This window comes from Anser brachyrhynchus (genome assembly GCF_964034855.1).
Source record: "Anser brachyrhynchus genome assembly, chromosome: Z".
Taxonomy (NCBI): Eukaryota; Metazoa; Chordata; class Aves; order Anseriformes; family Anatidae; genus Anser; species Anser brachyrhynchus.
The window spans coordinates 9,602,390-9,622,003 of record NC_137697.1 but is presented as its reverse complement, the minus strand read 5'-3'; the positions used below and the strand labels follow the sequence as shown (position 1 = coordinate 9,622,003).

Here is a 19,614-nt window from a genome sequence, read left to right as displayed (position 1 = left end):
GGATTTTTCATATAAACCAACATAATGGAAAAATATACAAAATGTTTGATGGAAGATGGATTTTATGTGAAATTTATCAGAGTATTTCTGATACAGAAGGAAACATCATTGGAATGGCAGAGAGGGAAGTGCCAGAGCTCCCAGCCCTGGAGGCATTTAAGAGACACATCCATGACACTGAAGGGACAGGGTTTAGTGATGGCAGTTAGCAGGCCAGGCTGATGGTTGAACTTAATAAAAACTATTCCAACCTAGATGAATCTATTATGTCCCTCTATTTTAAAGACTTTGTCAGTGTTTTTAATCTGTGCAGTTTTTAAGTAAGTGTGAAAAAAGGGGAAGGCAGCAGCCTATGGCTTATGTTTTAGACTTTTCCCGTTGTGTGGAATGAATAGCAGCAGCAGCCACCACACTTGCCAGGGTGAGGCACACTCATTGTTTTGTTACTCTCATTTTACACACGGTGTTGAGGCAGCAGCTCCTGGCTCAAGGGCCTGCAGGGGAAGATGATGGCCTTCTGCCATTTCCTCCCTGCCAGATCTGTCAATGCCTGTCAGATGCTCTCAAGGACCATCAGGTGGATCAATTACCACGCTCTCCTGTACCTTACAGTAGGTGACACATGCAGCAGGATGGGTGGATGGACAGCATTCACAGGCTGCATGCAGCAAAGTGCACCATGATGCGGTATGGTCTGCTGAGTTCAGACAGTGCTGTGTTTTGAACAGTAATACTGAAGAAGCACCTATTCTATCAAAAAATTTCGTTTACTCTTTGATTTGTATGATGGCAGGCTCTGATTTGTCTCTGGGGACAGCGAGAGGACCCGAGGGAACGGCATGGAGCTGGGACAGGGGAGGGTCAGGCTGGGGTTTAGGGAAAGGTTCTGCACCCAGAGGGTGCTCGGGCACTGGGACAGGCTGTCCAGGGCAGCGGTCACAGCACTGAGCTGCTGGAGTTGTTTGGACAACGCGCTCAGACATAGGGTCTGATTTTTCAGTGGTCCTATGTACATCCAGGAGTTGGACTCAATAACTCTTGTGGGTCCATTCCAACTCAGACTAAGCTATGTTTTTGGTTTCACTTTTTGCAGTAACAGACTGCAGAATATAAACTGATCACTAAATTTTCCACTAAATTATGATGTTATATTAATTTCTGTATAATGAGTATCACTCATTTTGTATGTAGCCATCAAAGGAAAACCTTCATTAATCAAGAATGCAAAAATTAAAAATATTTTTAGTGGCCTTACCTTAAACTCTTTGAATGACAGCACTTTGCTTTTGTTAGGACTAGGTATTACAGGACAGCAGCACTCCTTCACCCTGGAAATAAGACAGCAATACAACTGAGTTTTGTTTTCTCATCAAAGCACATTCTACCAGCAGAAGCAACACACAGATGTGCACAGGAACAGATGTAAATGATGAGTGTCTCATAAATGCTGCAAGCCAAATATTTCCAATGTCCACACAGACAGACAGTCAAAGGAAAAATGAATGGGGCCTTACAACAGGCTGGGAGCAACAAGTGGCAGCTGCGGCTTGTGAATTACAGCAGTTGCGTTCTCTGGCTACAGAAATAAAATGCATTGTAACTTACCACTTCATCTTCCAGACGCATATAGCTACTATTAGTGAAGGAACTATCACTAGCAGGACTAGAAGGTACATCACGTCTGCTGTGAAAGAAAAATACTTTAAAATCTTGTTTTCTACTTCTCACCTGTTATAGTCTATACAGCCTGATTTTCTGGAACAAAAATATCATCAATATGGGATATGGGGCCACAAACTCAGCAGTGAAATTATGTGTTCTGTGGTTGCAATATATTTTGGCTGTAAGGTCTAGGATACAACTGTATGTCTTTGGATATCGATTACCACAATTTAAGTATTACTAGATTCCTTCATTTTGCACTCAAGTTGGCTTCTTAATTGTAACTGTAAATTTTCAAGAGCTAAAGCAGTAGTAATCTCACTTAACTATTTGTTAAATCTGGTTTCCTCCCAGATTTCCAAAGACTTTTTTTTTTTTTTTTTTTTACAGTAAGGCAAGGTTGACATAAACTCTGTACCTATAACAAGATAGACACCAGCAGTGTTCCTCTTCTAGGATTTATGCTGACATAATCTCTGTATTTTTAATTCTGGTTATAAAACACAGCCTTAGAAAATGTTTTTCACAAATGCTTCAGGCCACTACATGCAGGCCCGTACAAAGAACAAGTACTCTCTCCCCATTTGCGCTGGCTCCTGCCATCTTGGCCTGTCAGCCAACTTGTGTGTCCCTACCACAAACCACAGCAGGAAAAGAAACATGTTACATTCTCCTTTTTATCTTTCCTGACTTACTTAAGCCAGTACAAATGTCTGTATCTGCACAAAAGAAGGCTGGAGCATGGAAGCTGGAACACAGGTGCAAGAGGCAGAACTGCCTCTGTGAGGGAGCCATGAGCATTTAGACGCCTTTGCTGGTTAGCATAAAACACGCAGTGTCCTTGCATGAGTCAACACCTCATCTTTCCCTCCCCATCCACCTTCACTCCAGGCAAGTTTTTCAAAATGAGATATTTCCAATTTGGGTTACAAGTCTCACGGCTAAGACTACTGAGTGGTGTTTTCAAGAGAACAGAACTACAGCCATGTAATTTCCTGCTCTGCTTTTATCTGCCCAGTCAGTAAACTACAATACTCAAACCAACAGCCCTCTTACTGGCTTATGAAGGAATTAGCTTGGCAGGGGATTTAAAGACTGATGAGAATAACAACCAGCATTAGAAGTTCAAGAGTCTGTACAGAAATTCTCTATTTGCACTCAGGTCTGTAGTTTTTCCCATAGCAGATAACGACTTAAATCGAAATGCAACTCTTCAATGATCTAACAAACAGGACTCACTAGTCCTGCAAATCTGCATGCATTATGCTGCTTCCAAGAAGGATATGAGATTTAAATGTCATCGTAAATTTCTTTTTATTCTAAATTAAAGAAGTAGCTACTTCAAAGTACCAAAATGTCATGATGGCACGCGTATTTCATTTCTCAATTAGATCCTTTCTCAAGTGCATTGAAAATTAAATGGTTTTCCCTTGAGAAAGGAAGGTCATTCTAACCTCAAACATCCTCCGACCTTTCTTCTAGGAGAAAAAAGGTCTTACTGCCAATACTTACAGTCAAATGGTGTGTCTATGTATGTGAAGTTAAGCTCGGGAAACTCTCCTCCTCCAGTGTATGCTACAACTGCTAATTTGTATTTCGTGTTTGACGTTAGGTGTTTCACAGTGTATCTCCTTTCTTCTGGGTTTTCGATTGTGTATTTACATAGCACTGAGCCATCTAAAATGAAACAGATGTTACAAATCAGCTTAACCGAGTTTGCTAAACCACTGAAATAACAGAACATTTAGTTTGCTTTCTTTGTAATCTGCACACTTTCTTCTGAGAAAGATAGTCATCCTGACTCAGTGCTGCTGGGCTGGGCTCACATCCCTCCTAACTGGACTCTTGCAGCATTGACCGTCCTGTGGTAGACCACCTAACAACCTCCTGTCAGAAGCTGCAACTGTATTTCCATTTCCTCTTACTATAGCTTGATTTGGTTTTTAGGCTTTTTTTTTTTTTTCCTGGAATCTGGTAGCCCTTAAGCTTAGGTGAAGTTTTTTCAAGATAATTGAAAGCAAGAAAAATCTGCCTCAAAAACAAAAGAAAACAAAAACTCCTTATTGTGCAACTCCTAGACCCCTGGGAGAGAAGGGTTAGCTTATTTCCTGTTTTCAGTCACACTCTTTATCTGCCAGATCAGGCAACTGGAAAACAGCAAATATTTGATTTAAACACTTTAAGTCTAAGTGGGATTACTTGCAGAACTGTGGTACTTCAGTATTTAGTTTAGTTTTGGCAAGAACTTCATAATACTGCTCCAGTTCAACCTATGTTTTTCAGTTTGGTAATCGTCTGCCGAACAGAGGAATCAGAGAGGACATGACCCAACTAAAAGAAGAGGTAAGGAAAAAAAAAAGGGGGGGGGGGGGGGACAAACAAACAAAAAACACCTTTGGTTTTGTTTGAAAACATCTGGAAATTTTAATGCAAATTCATCTGGAGCAGTTTTGCGTGTGAAGCAGGAAAAACAGAAATAAAAAGTTGAACATGGTTTTGTGCCACCCCATGGCTTAGTTCTGCTGCCTGAGGAACTCCATGGTAGAGCACAGCCACAAATACTTTCATTATAAAGAAATTTAAATGGGGAATTTCCACTGTGATCCAATTCTGACTGACATAAATGGCATTCCATCTGTTTCTAAAAGCCTAGTAAAACTAACATGCTTCTTACGACTCTCATCCAAGCAGACCACAAACAGATGTTTTGGGAATTCTCCAGAACTCAGACTGCAAGAGGCAGAAACTGACTCCTCCTGCACAGGAGAATCTTTTCCCACAAGAATCCTTTCTGGAGCTCACAATAAAGTTGAAGGGATCTATGGAAAACAGGACAGGAGGCTACAGGTCTGTATAAAGCCAGGACCCTATTTCTGCCCACTAACACTTCAAACATGTGGGAGGAATCGAAAACAGCAGGTGTTGAAATCTATGCCTTACCTATGGGCCAATTTGCCTGCCTAATGTGAACTTGCCAAGAGTCTGCAGTATCAGCCACAAAAGTCTCTTCACCTCTCTCAGTGACAGAACTTCCTAAATCAAATCCCAAGGCTCAGTTACCTGAATGAACATGTTTTTTGGATCCTTTCAAATTGCAATCCTCTTGCACAGGTGATACATAAATGTGGTAGCCTCTTAGAAAACCACGGTCTGTCTTGTTTGTGGGGCAAGGATCCCAAAATAGTGTAACTGCATGGTTACTCAGTTCAATGTTTTTCACCTCAGTGCAGAACTCGGGAGCTGGAAGAATGGAAATTCATATTACACTTGTCATTATCCTTTATGAATGTGTATTGTCCCACTTGAAAAAGTTCTAAATTCCCATGTGGTGTTTCTATCTCGCTCTTAAAATATGAACAAAGCCAAAGTGCTCCAAAAAATCTGCCACCTTCAGAGTGTTCACGTAGCCCACGTTATATGCAAAACAGTGACTGCTAATCGTCATTTAGTTTCGCTAGTCTGATGGGACTCAACATGTTAACTGCACTAGTCACATATCTTCTGTATTGGGCATGCAGATTGTTTTACAACTTGTAAATGTTTCTCTGATGATACAGAAACAACACAGCAATTACATGTCACATCTATTCAGATGAGGGCTGTGGAATCGCTCTGTTTGTGACAGACAAATTTAGCAAATACACAAACCCTAAATACACTGCCAACTTACGTTGCTCCTTGAGATAACCAGTCTTCTTCTCCAACAAGGAGGCTCTATTAGCAGCTGATCCATAGACACGAAAGTTGTATCTTACCCCCGGAACAAAAGCAGCTAGAAAAGAGTAGAACTGATTACAAAAATAGGTGAGGAGGCAGGTTACCCTGATGGCTTGTTTTGTTTTGTTTGTTTTTAATCAATTGAGGTGCAGTTTCTTTATTGCATACTGAAATGTGTTCTGTCAAATTTTGATCAAATGTGTTTCAATCCAAAGTGAAATCGCATCTGCAAGAGACTCTGGGAAGGCTGTATTCCCGCAGCTGCAGAAGTATATCATGGTAGCTTTCACATGGCCTGAAAGAACTGAGGTCAAATGGCCACCACTGAGATAAAATACACCCAACTGCTGCTGAGATGCTCTCTGTGCTACACTGAGAGCACTAAACCTCTCACTGTGTAGTGGGTGTTACCTTGCCTGAGTCTAAACTTCTCACCCATCTTATAGATAAGGCAGAGCTCCATTTTGTCTCTCTTCTGCTGAAACAGATTTTGAACTCCTTCATCAACACCACCATGCCCCTTCAAGACGTTACTTCAAGCTACTCAGAAGAGGTTTGCTAAAATATTGTTCTGATTTCCAGGGCTCAGTGGTGCTGACACATTTATGGTGTTTATTTCAGCTGCGGGGCAAAACGTGATGTCACATGCTATTACAGAACTGCACCTGCACTGCACAGACTTCAATATTCCACGGGTTTCCTAAATTCAAATAAAATCTACAGCATAAAAGAATTGCTCCACAGGCATCAGAAAGAAAAATTATTCTGCTTTCACCTGACTTGATTAGAGCACTGGAAGTGTTGGGCCCAAATCTCTCCCATTGCAAATCACAATGCTGTGACATCAGAAAGTTACACCAATCAATAACGTAACTGTCATACATAAGTCTGGGCTCCCAGGAAATCAAAATGCCATCCTCTGTACCATTAACCTTCTCTTCTTTAAGCTCTGAACCATTGAGCATTTTTTCAATGCCTAGGAATAAACAAAACAGAGTTTTTATTACTTTCCTGCAGGAGACCTGCAGAAATGAAGGTCAATATAGTTCCTGTGTTAAGTAGTTGTAATAATAATAAAAGGGTGGTGCTCCTTCTTGATCAGACATTTAGGCTCTTTCACCTGCTGAAAGCTGATCCCTTCATACGGTGAAAAACGACTTCTCAAAAATCATCCAGTAATTATTATTATCAGAAAAAGAACTCAGCTGCATAAACCTGGAGTCATAAATGGCAGTCACAAGAGGCTAATCGCATGCACAAATTTCCCTGCAAGGAAGGCTGCTCCTTCGGGGCCCTTCCTGAAGGTGTGAGATGTAGCTGAAGGCTAACCACACTTTGCTCTGCAGAGACTCTCTGTGGAAAACAGACTTTCTGTTGTGAGGGATGGATCAAAGCACTTAAGCTTAATATGAACACAGTTACCACCATACAGGTCAAAATACAGTAATAATTTCCAGATAGCAGTGATTTCAGTTATCAGGCCTGGTTAATTTATTCCCCCAAGACGATGAATTACCTCTTCACTTATAACAAGTGCACATAAAACTCTGATAACAGAAATCTAGGTTTAGCTGAAAATACTCCTACTGTTACCCGTAGCTCCAGGGATGATCAGTATTGAAGGAAGTGAATAATTAACGTTGTTCTTTGCCATGATAGTGATTCTGTAGGGATGGTTATCAATGAAAATCCTTGTGCTATTATAGGTCGATGACAGGGAGATGCATTCAGGTTTAGATCTGTCTTCTACTTTTTCCCAGGTTATTTCATATGAAATACTTCTTCCATTTGCTCGAAATCCTGGTTCTTGCTAGGGAAAAAAATATGTGAGTAGACTCAAATTATGTAGCAAATTTTGCAGAAAAAAATGAGAGGAACAATTAGAACTCTAAGTAACTACTTTAATGTAATATTTCTGCAACAATATAGACACTTGTTTGCATACACGCATAACACATACTGGTTGAAATGGAAATGCAGTATCAGTAATATCATTTATCATGTTATAATGCTTGGTAAAACAGAAGTATACATACCTGAAATGACAAGAAAGCACACCATCATACAGCTAAAAACATCCTGAAATAGGTTATAAGTAATATTTGTCTTGGATGACATTTCCATACTGAAATGCTATTAAGTGTACATAGACTTGTTGAAGTCCATGGGAAAAGTTTCCAACCCATTTATTAAGAGTTTTATTTCCATTTCTGTACCCATATCATACCTTCCAGAACAAGGTCACGTTCCGCCCCCTCAGAACTGGTGTAATTTCTCTCCAGATGTCCACTTTCCCTGATGGAGCTGGAATAAATACAGCAAAACAAAGATGTTCTAGGTGCAGAGAGAATATTTAATTGTTTGCTCCCATTTGAACAGATTCAGCCCCCAAAACCTCTCTTTCCCAATCACTCTCAGGTCTTGCCAAAACATTATCCTGTAACTTCTTGTTGTCTTCAAATCTTTTTTTTTTCCTGAATGCATGTGTGGTTCGTCTCCCTAAAAAAAAACTTTCTTTGCTTTCAGTTCCCAGATATTTGTTCCCATCACTGCACCATTCCTCTAGCCCTCACAGAACAATGTTACTCAGTCCATCCATCCTCCCAGTCATCTGGATTTCCCCCTGTCTACAGTGGATGAAATGGCAAAGACCAGTGCATACAATGAGAGTTGTTTACAAAGCCACCTTTTTAAAGTTTGCTTAGTGTGCTTCTGCTCTCATGTATGCAGTGGCCTCTGCTTTAGCAACACAGCAGAATAGTAGAAAATAACAAACAAGTCCCAAATGAAGAACATCTTTCAAGCTTCCCTTCTCAATACAACAGACATACCTGCTTCCTTTGTTCTGATGGTTTGGGTTTTGCTCCATTCACTCCATCTCCAGAAGTTCTTTGCTGCCCCACAACGTACTCTAGTGGTGTATTTAGTGTATGGCTGCAGTCCACCCAAGGTGATGCTGGTATGATGTAGCTGCGCAGTACCATTGTACTGCAAAACAGAACAGCTCATTTTGGCTTCATAAGAAACAGGCTTTTGTTTGAAAAACTAGTTCTACTTCTAGATACTACAATAGCCAGTAAATCTAGACTTGGAGAAGATAACAGAGGAACAACAGTTTAAAAAAAAAAAAAAAGAGAGAAAAGAGAAAGAGAAAGAAAAAATATACACGAGATCCAAAGACTGGAAGATCCAAAAAGAGTTCTGCAAGCTGGCTGTATGTAATCATCTGAGTATGAGGCACTCACCACCAGTCAAATTAATACTGTTTACTTTAAAGCTGAGGGAATTTACTGGGACTTTGTTCTCATCTTATCTGGGTCTCTTACTCAGCTTATTTAAGTAGGATGCTGCTCTCGACATATGCACAGCTGCCTGTCTTTCCATTTCTCCCAGCCTTTTGCTTGCTCTCTCCTAAGAAACAGGGTGAGTTCCAGTAAGAGTCAAGAAGTGAGTATGCTTTTAAGCCTCTCATCTATACTGTCTCCTGCAATGGCCATCTGCAGCAATGATTTGATCTAACAGCTCTTAGGCAATACTTACGACAGAGCACAGGTTGTTCCTGATCTTCATAATGCCCTTTAACACACTAAAGGCAAGCTACTCTCATAAGAAAAAGGCTACAAAGAAACCACAGTACACATGCAAAAAGTCAGTCAACTTCATTGTTTGTAAAAGAGGTGGAACAAGATGAGGAGCCTACTGAAACAATCTTCAAGGAGGTTGAAGAGAATGTAAAGAAAAACTGTTCTGGGGTTTCCTCACTAGAAATCATACACGCTACCATTAAGTGCAGCCAATAGTACAGAGAAAGCTCCTGGACTAATATCAAACAAGTGTGGTCCCTGAAGAAACCTCTCTACCATTTGTGTGTGTAAGACGACATCAGTTATAAAAACACAGAAAAAAAAAAAAAAAAGATCTGCAGTAGTCATAACGACAGCAATTATACAGCCTATAATTGTTTTCATCTACTCCAGCAGATCTTGGAGTTAGAGGACATTCGGCAGAGGACAGAGCCATGTATGCAGACCAGCCACACCACACACTTCAGGCAGCAGCTTAGGCAGTGTTGGAAGTACGAACTAGTGCCAGCAACAGCTGGCCATGTGGGCCACACAATGCGCATCAAGCTTCGAAGCAAACAAAAAACAGACACATTAGCATGCTCACAAGATTTACAGTGTACTCATATTGCTGAGGAATTATTTTTGTATTTCAAGTCAAAAAGATTCTTGCTATGTTTTTGTGTATGAAATGCAGTTTTCATACCAGTTCTGCTTTCCCATTGGATTGGAGCACTTCAGTCTGACAAAAGAGTTCAATTCCTTTATTCTGATGGTTCCAATGTAACTTGATTTCTGTATCCGTGCATTCTTCCCACAGCTGGAAAGGTGGTAGGGGATAAACTGCCAAAAGAAAGTCTGTGTTAGCTCTTGTAAATCACAATATACACAAATGTATTTTAAGGTATTTCAGCTGAGCAATAAAAGCAAATATGAAATACAGTCTAAAATTTCTCTGCCAGTCTAGAAAAAGCAGATATAAATTAGTAAAAATTAATTTCAGAATTAAAATGTAATTCCTAAGGTCCTGGGCAGCCTGTTCTATAGGTGGCCCTGCTTGAACATGAGGGTTGGACGAGATGACCTCCAGGGGTCCCTTCCAATCTAAAATGTTCTGTGACTCTGTAAATGTTATACAAGTTATACCAGTTAAAAAATAATAATAATAATAAATAAATAATGATAATAATAATAATAACAACAACAACAATACCTTGTGCCGACTTGGAGATATTTTAGAACATCATGAACAAAAGAAACAGTCAGAGACTTTTATTGCAAATGCAGTCAAATTCTATAATCCAGGGCCTGGATACTCTTCCACTTTCTTCCTGCTCCATTTCCTCCTCAAATAATCAAATAATCAACTTGCGTGTCTGAGAGACACTTAACAGATGGGGACATTTAACATAGTTTTGTAGAAGTCATGAGAAAAAATGTGTCTTGCAAAACTGAAATCAGTGTCTCTGAGGAAGGAAGCACTGCTAGAACGCATCAGTTACACCAGCAGCCTCCTGGCCCATGCGGCTCTCTGCTTCCGAACCTGGCAGAGCACATTGCCTCCTGCTTCTTCACACAGGCAAGGAGGCTGAAGGACCATGGCAGCACTGGGTTGGATGTGGTGGGGCCAAAGGACACAAAGAGGACTGAAGAGAACGGGAAAGACTACTGGAGATGCAGGAAATACCCAGGTGTTTTTAGGTAGGAATAGACAAGAACTTAAGGGACCTGGGGCACACTGCTGTACACGACAAGGAACCACAGCCGTAGTTACTACTCAGAGAATAACCTGCAACTGAAGAGACAGCAGAAAACTACAGCACAGAGAGAACTAATAAAACCTGAGAAAACAAAAAGACTTCTACTTCAAACTGGCATCCGATTCTAAGATCAGAAGGAGGACAAGGCCTTCAACAAAGACCTTCAACAAAGAAATAGAAATGGCCTTACTTCTGTGAGTTACATCAAAAGCTTCCGTGGCAGTTTTCCTTCCCAGTGCGTTTACAACAGTCAGTGTGATATTATAAATCCTCTGTTGGCCTATATCCCAAGAACATGAGCACTGCGAGGACTGCTCAGAACAAGTTACTGTGCATGGAACCAAGTTTTGGGAAAACCTATCAAAGAAGGGAGGGAGGAAAAGGGGGAGGGGGAGGGGGAGAGAGAGAGAGGCATTTTTCCATAATGTAGAATCAAGATAGATGTCAAAATCATTGATGTCCAACTAAAACATAGCATCTCAGAAAACAAGGCTAAATGTTAGTATGGGAAGCTACCCAGTTCCTTCCCCTAGCCCTCACTAAGATGAATATAGGTATCGTTACAATTAGACGAAAGCTTTCTTTAAATAAGTTTATCTTTTTAAGTTACAGGTAAATTGCTTTTAGGTATTTCATCACGGGGTTGCAGCTTTCTAAATTAAGGACTTGGTTTACTGAGAATTAAAGCCTTCACATGTCCACAGTCATGCTTTTAAATGAAATAGTAATTTCAGTGCATCTTCTAACCTTCCATTTTTAAATCATCATTGTATCCTCACAGGAGTGAATGATCCAGAGACCATGAAGGTACTATGCAATGAAAATCTGCCTTCTTCTGAGATCTTTTGTTGAAAGCTTGTGGTGATGATATGAGCCTTCTGTACTGTTTTATGAGTTCCCTTTAATCTTTTTTCTCTGCAGCCCCTTCTGTAAAGCTTTGCCTTGCCTCCTCTCCTATGGGTTTAGATGCCTCTGTGGCAAGGAGACAATGCATAGGTCTGATATGCCACTGACTTCGACCCAGACTGTTAAGAAAGAGCTGTGAGAAAGTTACAGAGAGATTTAAAAAAAAAAAAAAAAAAGTTAAAAAGAAGAAAGAAGCCAAAATTATAGACAGAAGTAGGATTGTTGAGACAGCTCAGGAATTCAAGAAGGGAAACACCAGCATAGGAAGTTATAAAATCATAAAGAAAGAACTAGTGAGGCTAATCAGGCTAACTGGGGGCTAGCAGGGTACCATCAATTTCAGTAAGCGTTAATGTCAGCAGATTGTGAACACACTAATACTCAGCCTACCAGCTCTTTATCTGTTAGCTATTTATTCTGTGTCACCCCATAAATTACACTATACTTAAGCTGGGCATATACAGCTTGCAGGGTATCTTCATATAGCTTAAAGCTATCTGAACAAGTTAACCCAAAAGAGCTGTTACAGCAGGCTTTATCAAGCAGGAGCTGGTCTAACAGAGCAACAACTTTGTTATAGGTAGTCTAATTCTGCACTACTCAAGCTTTGTTAAATAAGCTGATAAGTGAGTTGGAAAGAGGCAAGCAGCTAATTGCAACATGGATAAAAATATTCCCACGAATCTTAAAGGGCAGAAAGAACCTGACTGTTTTGTACAACACAGGCTAGAGTTAATATAACAGTGAGGAGACTTACTCTTCAAACAAGGTGTGTTTTGATGAATGACGTCCATAAAGGTAGGTGTCTCTTCCTTGGCTCCAAGTACATGTCACTGTTGTCATGTTTCGAGTTTGGCAGGAAAAATTACTAGGTGTATCAGGTGGTCCTAGTCAGAGGGAATAACGATAAAAAGCCAACAGCATGGCAGTCAAGGCAAAAACCTTCAATGTTCTTTATACATTAACAAACTAGAAATAATGGATGTGTACAAAGCCTAGTTTACTACAGATGTTGTAATTATATTTCAGTTTTACTTATTCAATGACAACTCTGCAGCAAAAATCAGGACTACACCATAAATTAAATGCAACCCAAACACTTCTCTATATTTTTATTTTTTGTTATACTAATACTTTAATTAATTGAATCTGTATTGTTTTTTATCTGTAAAGCTTACTACCAGTCTTGGAAAGGGGGACTGTGCTGAAATTTTACCACATGCACACGGACAATGAAGCTGAATTCAAAATGGGTAAGTATATTCAAAAATTTTTGACCTGTACTGGGATTGATTGATGTGATGAATCTAAAAATGTTTAAAACAAAGGCTTCTGTTCTGTAATGCCTTCTACATGCAAGTGTGCATACCTTAAGTCAGAGATTAAACACAGTTCAGCTAGCCCTAACAGGACAATGCCAAATTACAGCTAGCTATTTTTATTTCTCTCCTCATAACCCTTACAGCCGTTTTTGACTTAATAGCAATAGGAAAACAGAATTGTAATAAAGCATTCACTTACTACCCACAAAGAAAAGTGCATGAGCATAGCAAGGTTCTTCACTGCAAGGCTCTTTACAGTAGACACTGACATGTCGAGACGCTCCTCGAACTGTCACATTTGTCACAGTGAGAAGTCCAACTTGTCTGTTTGTTTTATTGAAATAATGAACATCTGAATCCAGAAAGAATTCCTTTATGATTTGGCCTTTCCTTCCAATGCAACAAAGAGTGATGCCAAAGCCTTCCTCTATAACTTTTTCTTCTGGAAAGATTTTTGGTCCATAACTATCTGAAGCATCCAGGCCTGTAAATTAACACATAATAAACCATTTCAAAATTTGCTTACAGGAGCAGCCTTCAACCAGAACACATAACTGACCATTTACATGAGAATCTGCTGTCGTATTACCATTCGTGTTCTTTTATTTCATGTTCTTTCCTATACAGAGATCAATTAGACATGTAGATTTCTGTTAACACCCATCCACATATAATGTAGTACAACAAACAACCTAAGGGAGGCCTAAATCCGTCTCACAGCCTTTCACATGGGGAAAACAAATTATTTATTCAAGAACTGTCTTTACAGATGAATACTGCTCCTACACCTATGAACAGGATGATGCTTACAGCCAAAATGCCTGCTTTCACAGATTTTGAGCAGAGGACTAGAAAAACAAAACAAAACAAAACAAAACAAAAAAGCAAACATGTTCTGAACCTCACACAGAACTCAGCTAAGCTAAACCAACATGGAACAAATCAAACTGATAAGGGGATACTCAGATTAGAATGAGATTTCTATGGCTTTCAATGTTGGACTCCCTGCTGGGTGCAAAATTTAGTAATATTTAAGTGAATCACACACTGTTGAATAGGTTGCAGTTAAATCTGCTCTCAAGGATCTGATCTAAAATCTGAAGAAATTTAGAATCACCTTTCAGAAACCTCTAAACATGTCTCTAATGCAGGATCTGCTTCTGACAAGGAAATAGTCTTTTTGATTCCTATCCAAATTCAATTAAAAAAATTAAGTCTCCAAGACTGTGGTTAGTAAGAAAGAATGCGTCTTATCTCCCATTAAATGTGAAGGAGATGGGCAATTAGTTGGCCACAATCCAAGCATACAGACCTGTGTTGCTTCTACTAACAGTAACTTCTCCCATAAATAAAAACCCTTGCTAATGCAAACAAGAAGAGTGTTTCTTTACAAAACCACTTATCTTTTTTTCTAAAACAGTTACAAATTATGTTTAACCCAAATTCTCTGCATAGCAAACTGCTTTAATAAAACAGGTTATAATCTGAAAAGTGTTTTGTTTTGTTTTGTTTTTTCAGCATCATTTGATTATATTATTGGTGCACTTCCTGTTTACTCTCGTATAATTCACAACTCATTCCAAGTGACATAAGGAGCTGACTTGCTCCTCTCTCTACATCCTTAATACTAATCAAAGGTATGATTCCAAGACAAAGGAAAAGCTGATGAATCTGATGAAGTAGCCACAGATATGCACTTTCTCCTCTCCTCTCCACCAGGGTTGTGTCTGACCTGGTGAAAGGCTACGCTAGAGCCAAGGCCCCTGACTTATGCAAGAGCTTGCATCAAGAAAGCAGGACAGATTCTTCTTAAATCCAAGTTCCCATACCGCTCAATGTACTGTACTGTTGTAATGTGCGAGCAAGAGAAGCCCTAAAACTTTTGATCTACTAGCTTAGGAAGGTAGTCTGCAAATTAGAACAAGGGCTGAAACACTAATATTATTTCCAGCTAAATAGAGTTGGTTAGTGCTTAGATATAAAAAAGTTCAAATGCATTCTTTCTTCGATGTTGTCTCTCCTGAGTTGGACATGATTATTAAAGTCATCCACACATTAAAATCTAGCTTTGTACTGGAAAAAATAAAGCCAATGTTGCAAGGTCTTGTTCTGCTCACCCAGGACAGTCTCCCACGGACTCCACCGACTCCAGATTTTTGACGCCTCTGCTTTACTCCTGATTCTCACTGAGTGTGACATACACTCCAAAGGTAAGTCTGAATCCCATATCCAATGAAGAGGCTTTCCAGATTTATCAAGTGTCACATTATGAAAATCCTATAAAGAGAGGCCAGTAAGGCAAATTATTGAAAACACAGCAGTATGTAGATACTCTGGAAGTATGATCAAGAGTGAGAGAGAGAGAAAAGGTTTAAATGAAGAAAATGGTTTTGATAAATAAGTCTCTGAAATCCCACCTGATACGTGTGATCTCACTCTAAGTGATAGATTACAAATCTGCACTAGCAGTGGTGGAGTGATGGAGACATTGGCAAGACTACTTGGTTCTAACAATGTAATTGTGTGGTGTGTCAGGCCCCATTTCTCAAGAAACAGATTCACTCTCAGGGACTTTCAGTGGGCTATATGTGCCCGCTGTTACATCACTCTGCACACATGCTGCTGCCTGCAGGTGCACTTTGTCCAATGCTCTGGATTACCTGTCTCTGGTTCTGAATTACAGCAAGCATCTGCACTGGTCAGTAAGGAATTATGCAGATATTATATAACTGTAGTTCTGAGGCACAGTGTCTGAGGACCATCAGTACTAGGCAGAGTAGGAAAATACCTGCTGATTCCCCCCCAGTGTTTGCTGTAATAAACATATGCAAGAAACATGAAAAAACACATCCAAAAGTGTTAAGAGCTCCACAAAGGTAATAGAAGTAGGATGGCCTAATATGCAAAACAGAGTTCAAAAATCATCAGAGCAAAACACTCTGTAACTTGTCAAACATTTTTATATTAAATTATATAAATGCAGGCAAAGAGGAAAAAAAAAGTTCTGCTGTGCTCTAAGTGAAAATATCCTACAAACTTCTCTCAGCACATACCTACTAAGTCCTACCTGTGTATTAGTGGGCTTCACTAACACAGAGCACCGCAATTCAAACTAACCAGGGCACAAGGTAGTAACACAGACAGATTAAAAGATAACCTGAGTATGAATCTTTGCTGGCATAACAGCCCATAAGAGGCAGGAAAAAAATGTCTCAAAAATCGCATTAGTCACCTGTAATTATAAATGCATTTCAGAACAGAACATACATTTCAGTACTTCTTAGAGCAACTACACCAGATTCTGAGCATACAGATCTGTGCTGCTCCAGTGAACTGTACCAGAGCCCTGACTCACCCTGACAGCTAGACAACTGCTCCCCATCACTGCTTTCCATCAGCAACACCTGCACTTTCATAATAGCGCCACTTTGAGAAGAACTCTGCAATCACTACACAATTTAATTTTTCATTTGAAGAGTGTTGACAGTTGTACAGTCTAACTTTGAAAGTTAGACAGACTGTATGCACTTTGGTATGAGCAGACTCTCAGGATTTCTTTATTGGCACACGGTCTTCAGAAAAACACGGAAACAAATATATTCCTGTGTTGCAATGACATTCAAAATATTCTGTTTATTTTCCTTGTCATCTTTATTATGAGTAACATTACAAACTCTGTCCTTGGATTCAAAAAACTTTCCTCTAACAAGTTAACAAGAGTTTGCTGGAAGGATACTATAAGATAAAATAAAATATAAAATAAAATATAAAATAAAATATAAAATAAAATATGGACAGCATAAAAAGCCCTTCTCAAGTCTATATAATTTCTCGAAAATAAGAGTTTGGAAAGAGTTGGAGCAGTTTTCTGTTTTTACTAAGTTTTAACATGTTTTTACTAAGTTTTAACAAATTTAATTTCATTCCATAGTTCAATCAGCAGATGACTCCTTTTTAGGAGTAACATTTAGCTATAACATCCCTAAGACATGCACTTAGCTCCCAAAAGATTCTGCCAGATCCAAGGAGAGGAAATTCTCTTGGGAGACAAAAATTCTCACATTGAAGTGACAGATTTCGGAAAAAAATCCAGAGCAGGCCTAAGCCATAACGATTTGGGTGATGGTATCTCCATCTCTTCAGAAAAGTTGGGTGTTTCGGGTGTTAAAGAAAGTTACCAGGACAGGGATTTCGCAAAGGAGACATAACTACCTTCTTCCCTAAACAGAAGGGTTCAATATAAGGTAATTGCTGACAGGGCCAAGTACTGGGCCAAGTTCTTAAAAGGCCTCAGACACATTGAGACTATGCTGTTTGGTTTGTAAGGTGAGAGGAGTTGCAGCAACACATGACTCATTCTGAATTTGTCCCCAGTGACACTTAGTAATCATGCTACAAAAAAGCCTGCCTTCAGGAGCAAAGAAAGATTTTTTTCTGGGAGACTGCTTAGGGGACCTGCACCTCAGAAGGGAATTAGATCTCCTAAGTCTGCCCACCACAGCCTCTAAATAAAGATATACTAGGCATATCTACATTCTTTACCTCTTCTATTGAGACAATATTTTGTTTTCACAAAAACTGGACATAACATTAAACCAAGTCTGTCACCTAGTGAAATATGGAGGTACTTCTAGTACAGTTTTGGAGATACTACGTTGTAAGTCACAAACCTATGAGGCAGAAAGATCTGTATATGCACCTGAGCATATGCTTTTCCTTTAGATTCTTTTATAATGTAAATATATAATATATCTTTAAAACAAAAACAACAACAAAAACAACAACAAAAAACACTTACTGTCCACACTGTAGCTTCATCTGCTCGATGGACTTGTATTTCAAAAGACATTGCTAGTTCAGCATCATGTGCTGACTTGTCAACATCCCATTCCACAAGCAGACGCTGAAGAGCCAAATCCTTGGAAATATTAAAGTATGTTACAGGAAATATAAGGGATCCTAGGAGCACAAAAAGGACACAAAAATATTAATGTTTATGTATGCTTTAGTCCTTCAGATGTTGGTAAGCTACAAAAGACTAAAAATTTCCACACTACCCTTTTTTGGGAGTCATTAGTAAAGGCAAAGGAATACAATGGAGAGCAATGGGCACAAACTGGAACACAGGAGGATCAAGGCCAATGCTCTTAATATCAAAATCAGTTATAATCTTTCATCTTAAGGCATCAGAAGGCTGAAACAAGGTTCTTGAATCTACTCAATAGCCCCCCACCATTATTTTGGGTGTGCTCTTTAGTTTCATTATGCCCTCAGTTTACTAGCTACTTTATCAGAATATCGATCCTTCTCTTTATAGTCCAATGAAGAGCAACAACACGGTACACTAACAGGGACTAAATCTCGTGAAATTCCAACACACAGCAAACCTCTAAATGTTAGGGCAGAAAATCCAGACTCATTTTCACTCTGTGATGTAATGAAGATTGAATTAGTTAATGCAAATGGACTTTGGGGGCCTGGGTTTAATTCCCAAGATAAACTACAGATTAGAAGTCAGACTAAAGTCCTTTTACTTGTCAGAAAAGGAAAGGCTCCTCGAGCTTATGCATGGTTGTTCTTTTTAGGTATCTGTTCTGTCACCACTACACAAAAATTAGAAAAATGAAAGCAAATGCAAAAACAAAACCATAAACAATTCTTGGAAGAGATGAAATATGAGTGAGAATTCAAGGTTTCATTTTTCAACCACTAAGTCTCAGAAACAGGACTGATGTTGTCCTAAAAAGTTTTCAAGAAAGTACGCATCCATACAATCCAAAGTTTGACAAAGTTGTTATGGTTGCCTCAAACAAAAGTAAATCATGGTTTTTCTATGACAGTTTTAAAACTCTTCCTACCACAGAACTCAAATTGGCATGATGCTGTGATGAGTGCAATTGCCGTGCAATTGAAACCTAACAGGTTTCTATAATCTGCCCATGTCTCCACAACAGCTCTTTCATGACAGTTCACCTGATCCAGAACAAGACTGCCTTTCCTTACCCTAGGGAAGAAACCAAGCCTCTGTCTTGTCCTAGTAAAATAGCTGAGCACTCCTCCTTTAGCAGATGTACACTTAGTGGAGGTACAGGAGAGAGTCCAGCCAATGGCCCCTAAAATGATTATGGGACTGGAACATCTGTCATACGAGGAAAGGCTGAGAGAGCTTGGACCCCTGGAGAAGAGGAGGCTCAGCGAGTGTCTTATCAGTGTATGCAAGTAACTGAAGGGAGAGTGCAGAGAAGATGGAGCCAGGCTCTTTTCAGCAGTGCCCAGTGACATGACAAGAGGCAGTGGGCACAAACTGGAACACAGGAGGCTCCTCATCAACATAAAGAAACAATTCCTTACTATGAGGGAGACAGAGCATGGGAACAGGAAGCCCAGAGAAATTGAAAGTCCTTGGAGACATTCAAAAGCTACAAGGATGTGGTCCTGGGCAGTGTGCTTTAGGTAACCAGACTGAGCAGGAGGTTGGACAGCATGACCTCCAGAGGTCATATTAAAGAACATAATGACTTAAGATACCAGAGTTCATCTGTTAACGAATGTAAGATGCCTTGAAGTCAGGCAGAAGAAAGTTACTGTATACCAGATCAAAAATTAGCTATTGCAACTACTGGTTGCTTGTAAAAGACTCCACAAGTACTAAATATGATGCAGTTTCCTCACACCTTTATTTGC

The 19,614-nt window shown here is 39.5% G+C and overlaps 1 protein-coding gene across 5 annotated transcripts in view; it reads right to left on the bottom strand.

The window, feature by feature from the left end:
* The window catches only part of OSMR (oncostatin M receptor), a 32,395-nt gene that overhangs the window by 2,135 nt on the left and 10,646 nt on the right, over positions 1-19,614 (bottom strand). For 3 of the 5 annotated variants that reach the window (XM_080572891.1, XM_080572892.1, XM_080572893.1), the window contains exons 3-17: positions 17,729-17,889; positions 15,048-15,207; positions 13,130-13,414; positions 12,366-12,495; positions 10,893-11,059; positions 9,649-9,785; positions 8,211-8,367; positions 7,607-7,683; positions 6,967-7,189; positions 6,155-6,355; positions 5,333-5,434; positions 4,723-4,902; positions 3,175-3,339; positions 1,606-1,684; positions 1,256-1,328 (exon numbers count right to left, since the gene is read on the bottom strand). In XM_080572891.1, coding sequence (XP_080429017.1) covers positions 1,256-1,328; positions 1,606-1,684; positions 3,175-3,339; positions 4,723-4,902; positions 5,333-5,434; positions 6,155-6,355; positions 6,967-7,189; positions 7,607-7,683; positions 8,211-8,367; positions 9,649-9,785; positions 10,893-11,059; positions 12,366-12,495; positions 13,130-13,414; positions 15,048-15,207; positions 17,729-17,889 — 2,297 coding nt within the window. The remainder of the gene's footprint in view (positions 1-1,255; positions 1,329-1,605; positions 1,685-3,174; positions 3,340-4,722; positions 4,903-5,332; positions 5,435-6,154; positions 6,356-6,966; positions 7,190-7,606; positions 7,684-8,210; positions 8,368-9,648; positions 9,786-10,892; positions 11,060-12,365; positions 12,496-13,129; positions 13,415-15,047; positions 15,208-17,728; positions 17,890-19,614) is intronic. The other 2 variants (XM_080572894.1, XM_080572895.1) reach the window with 2 other exon arrangements.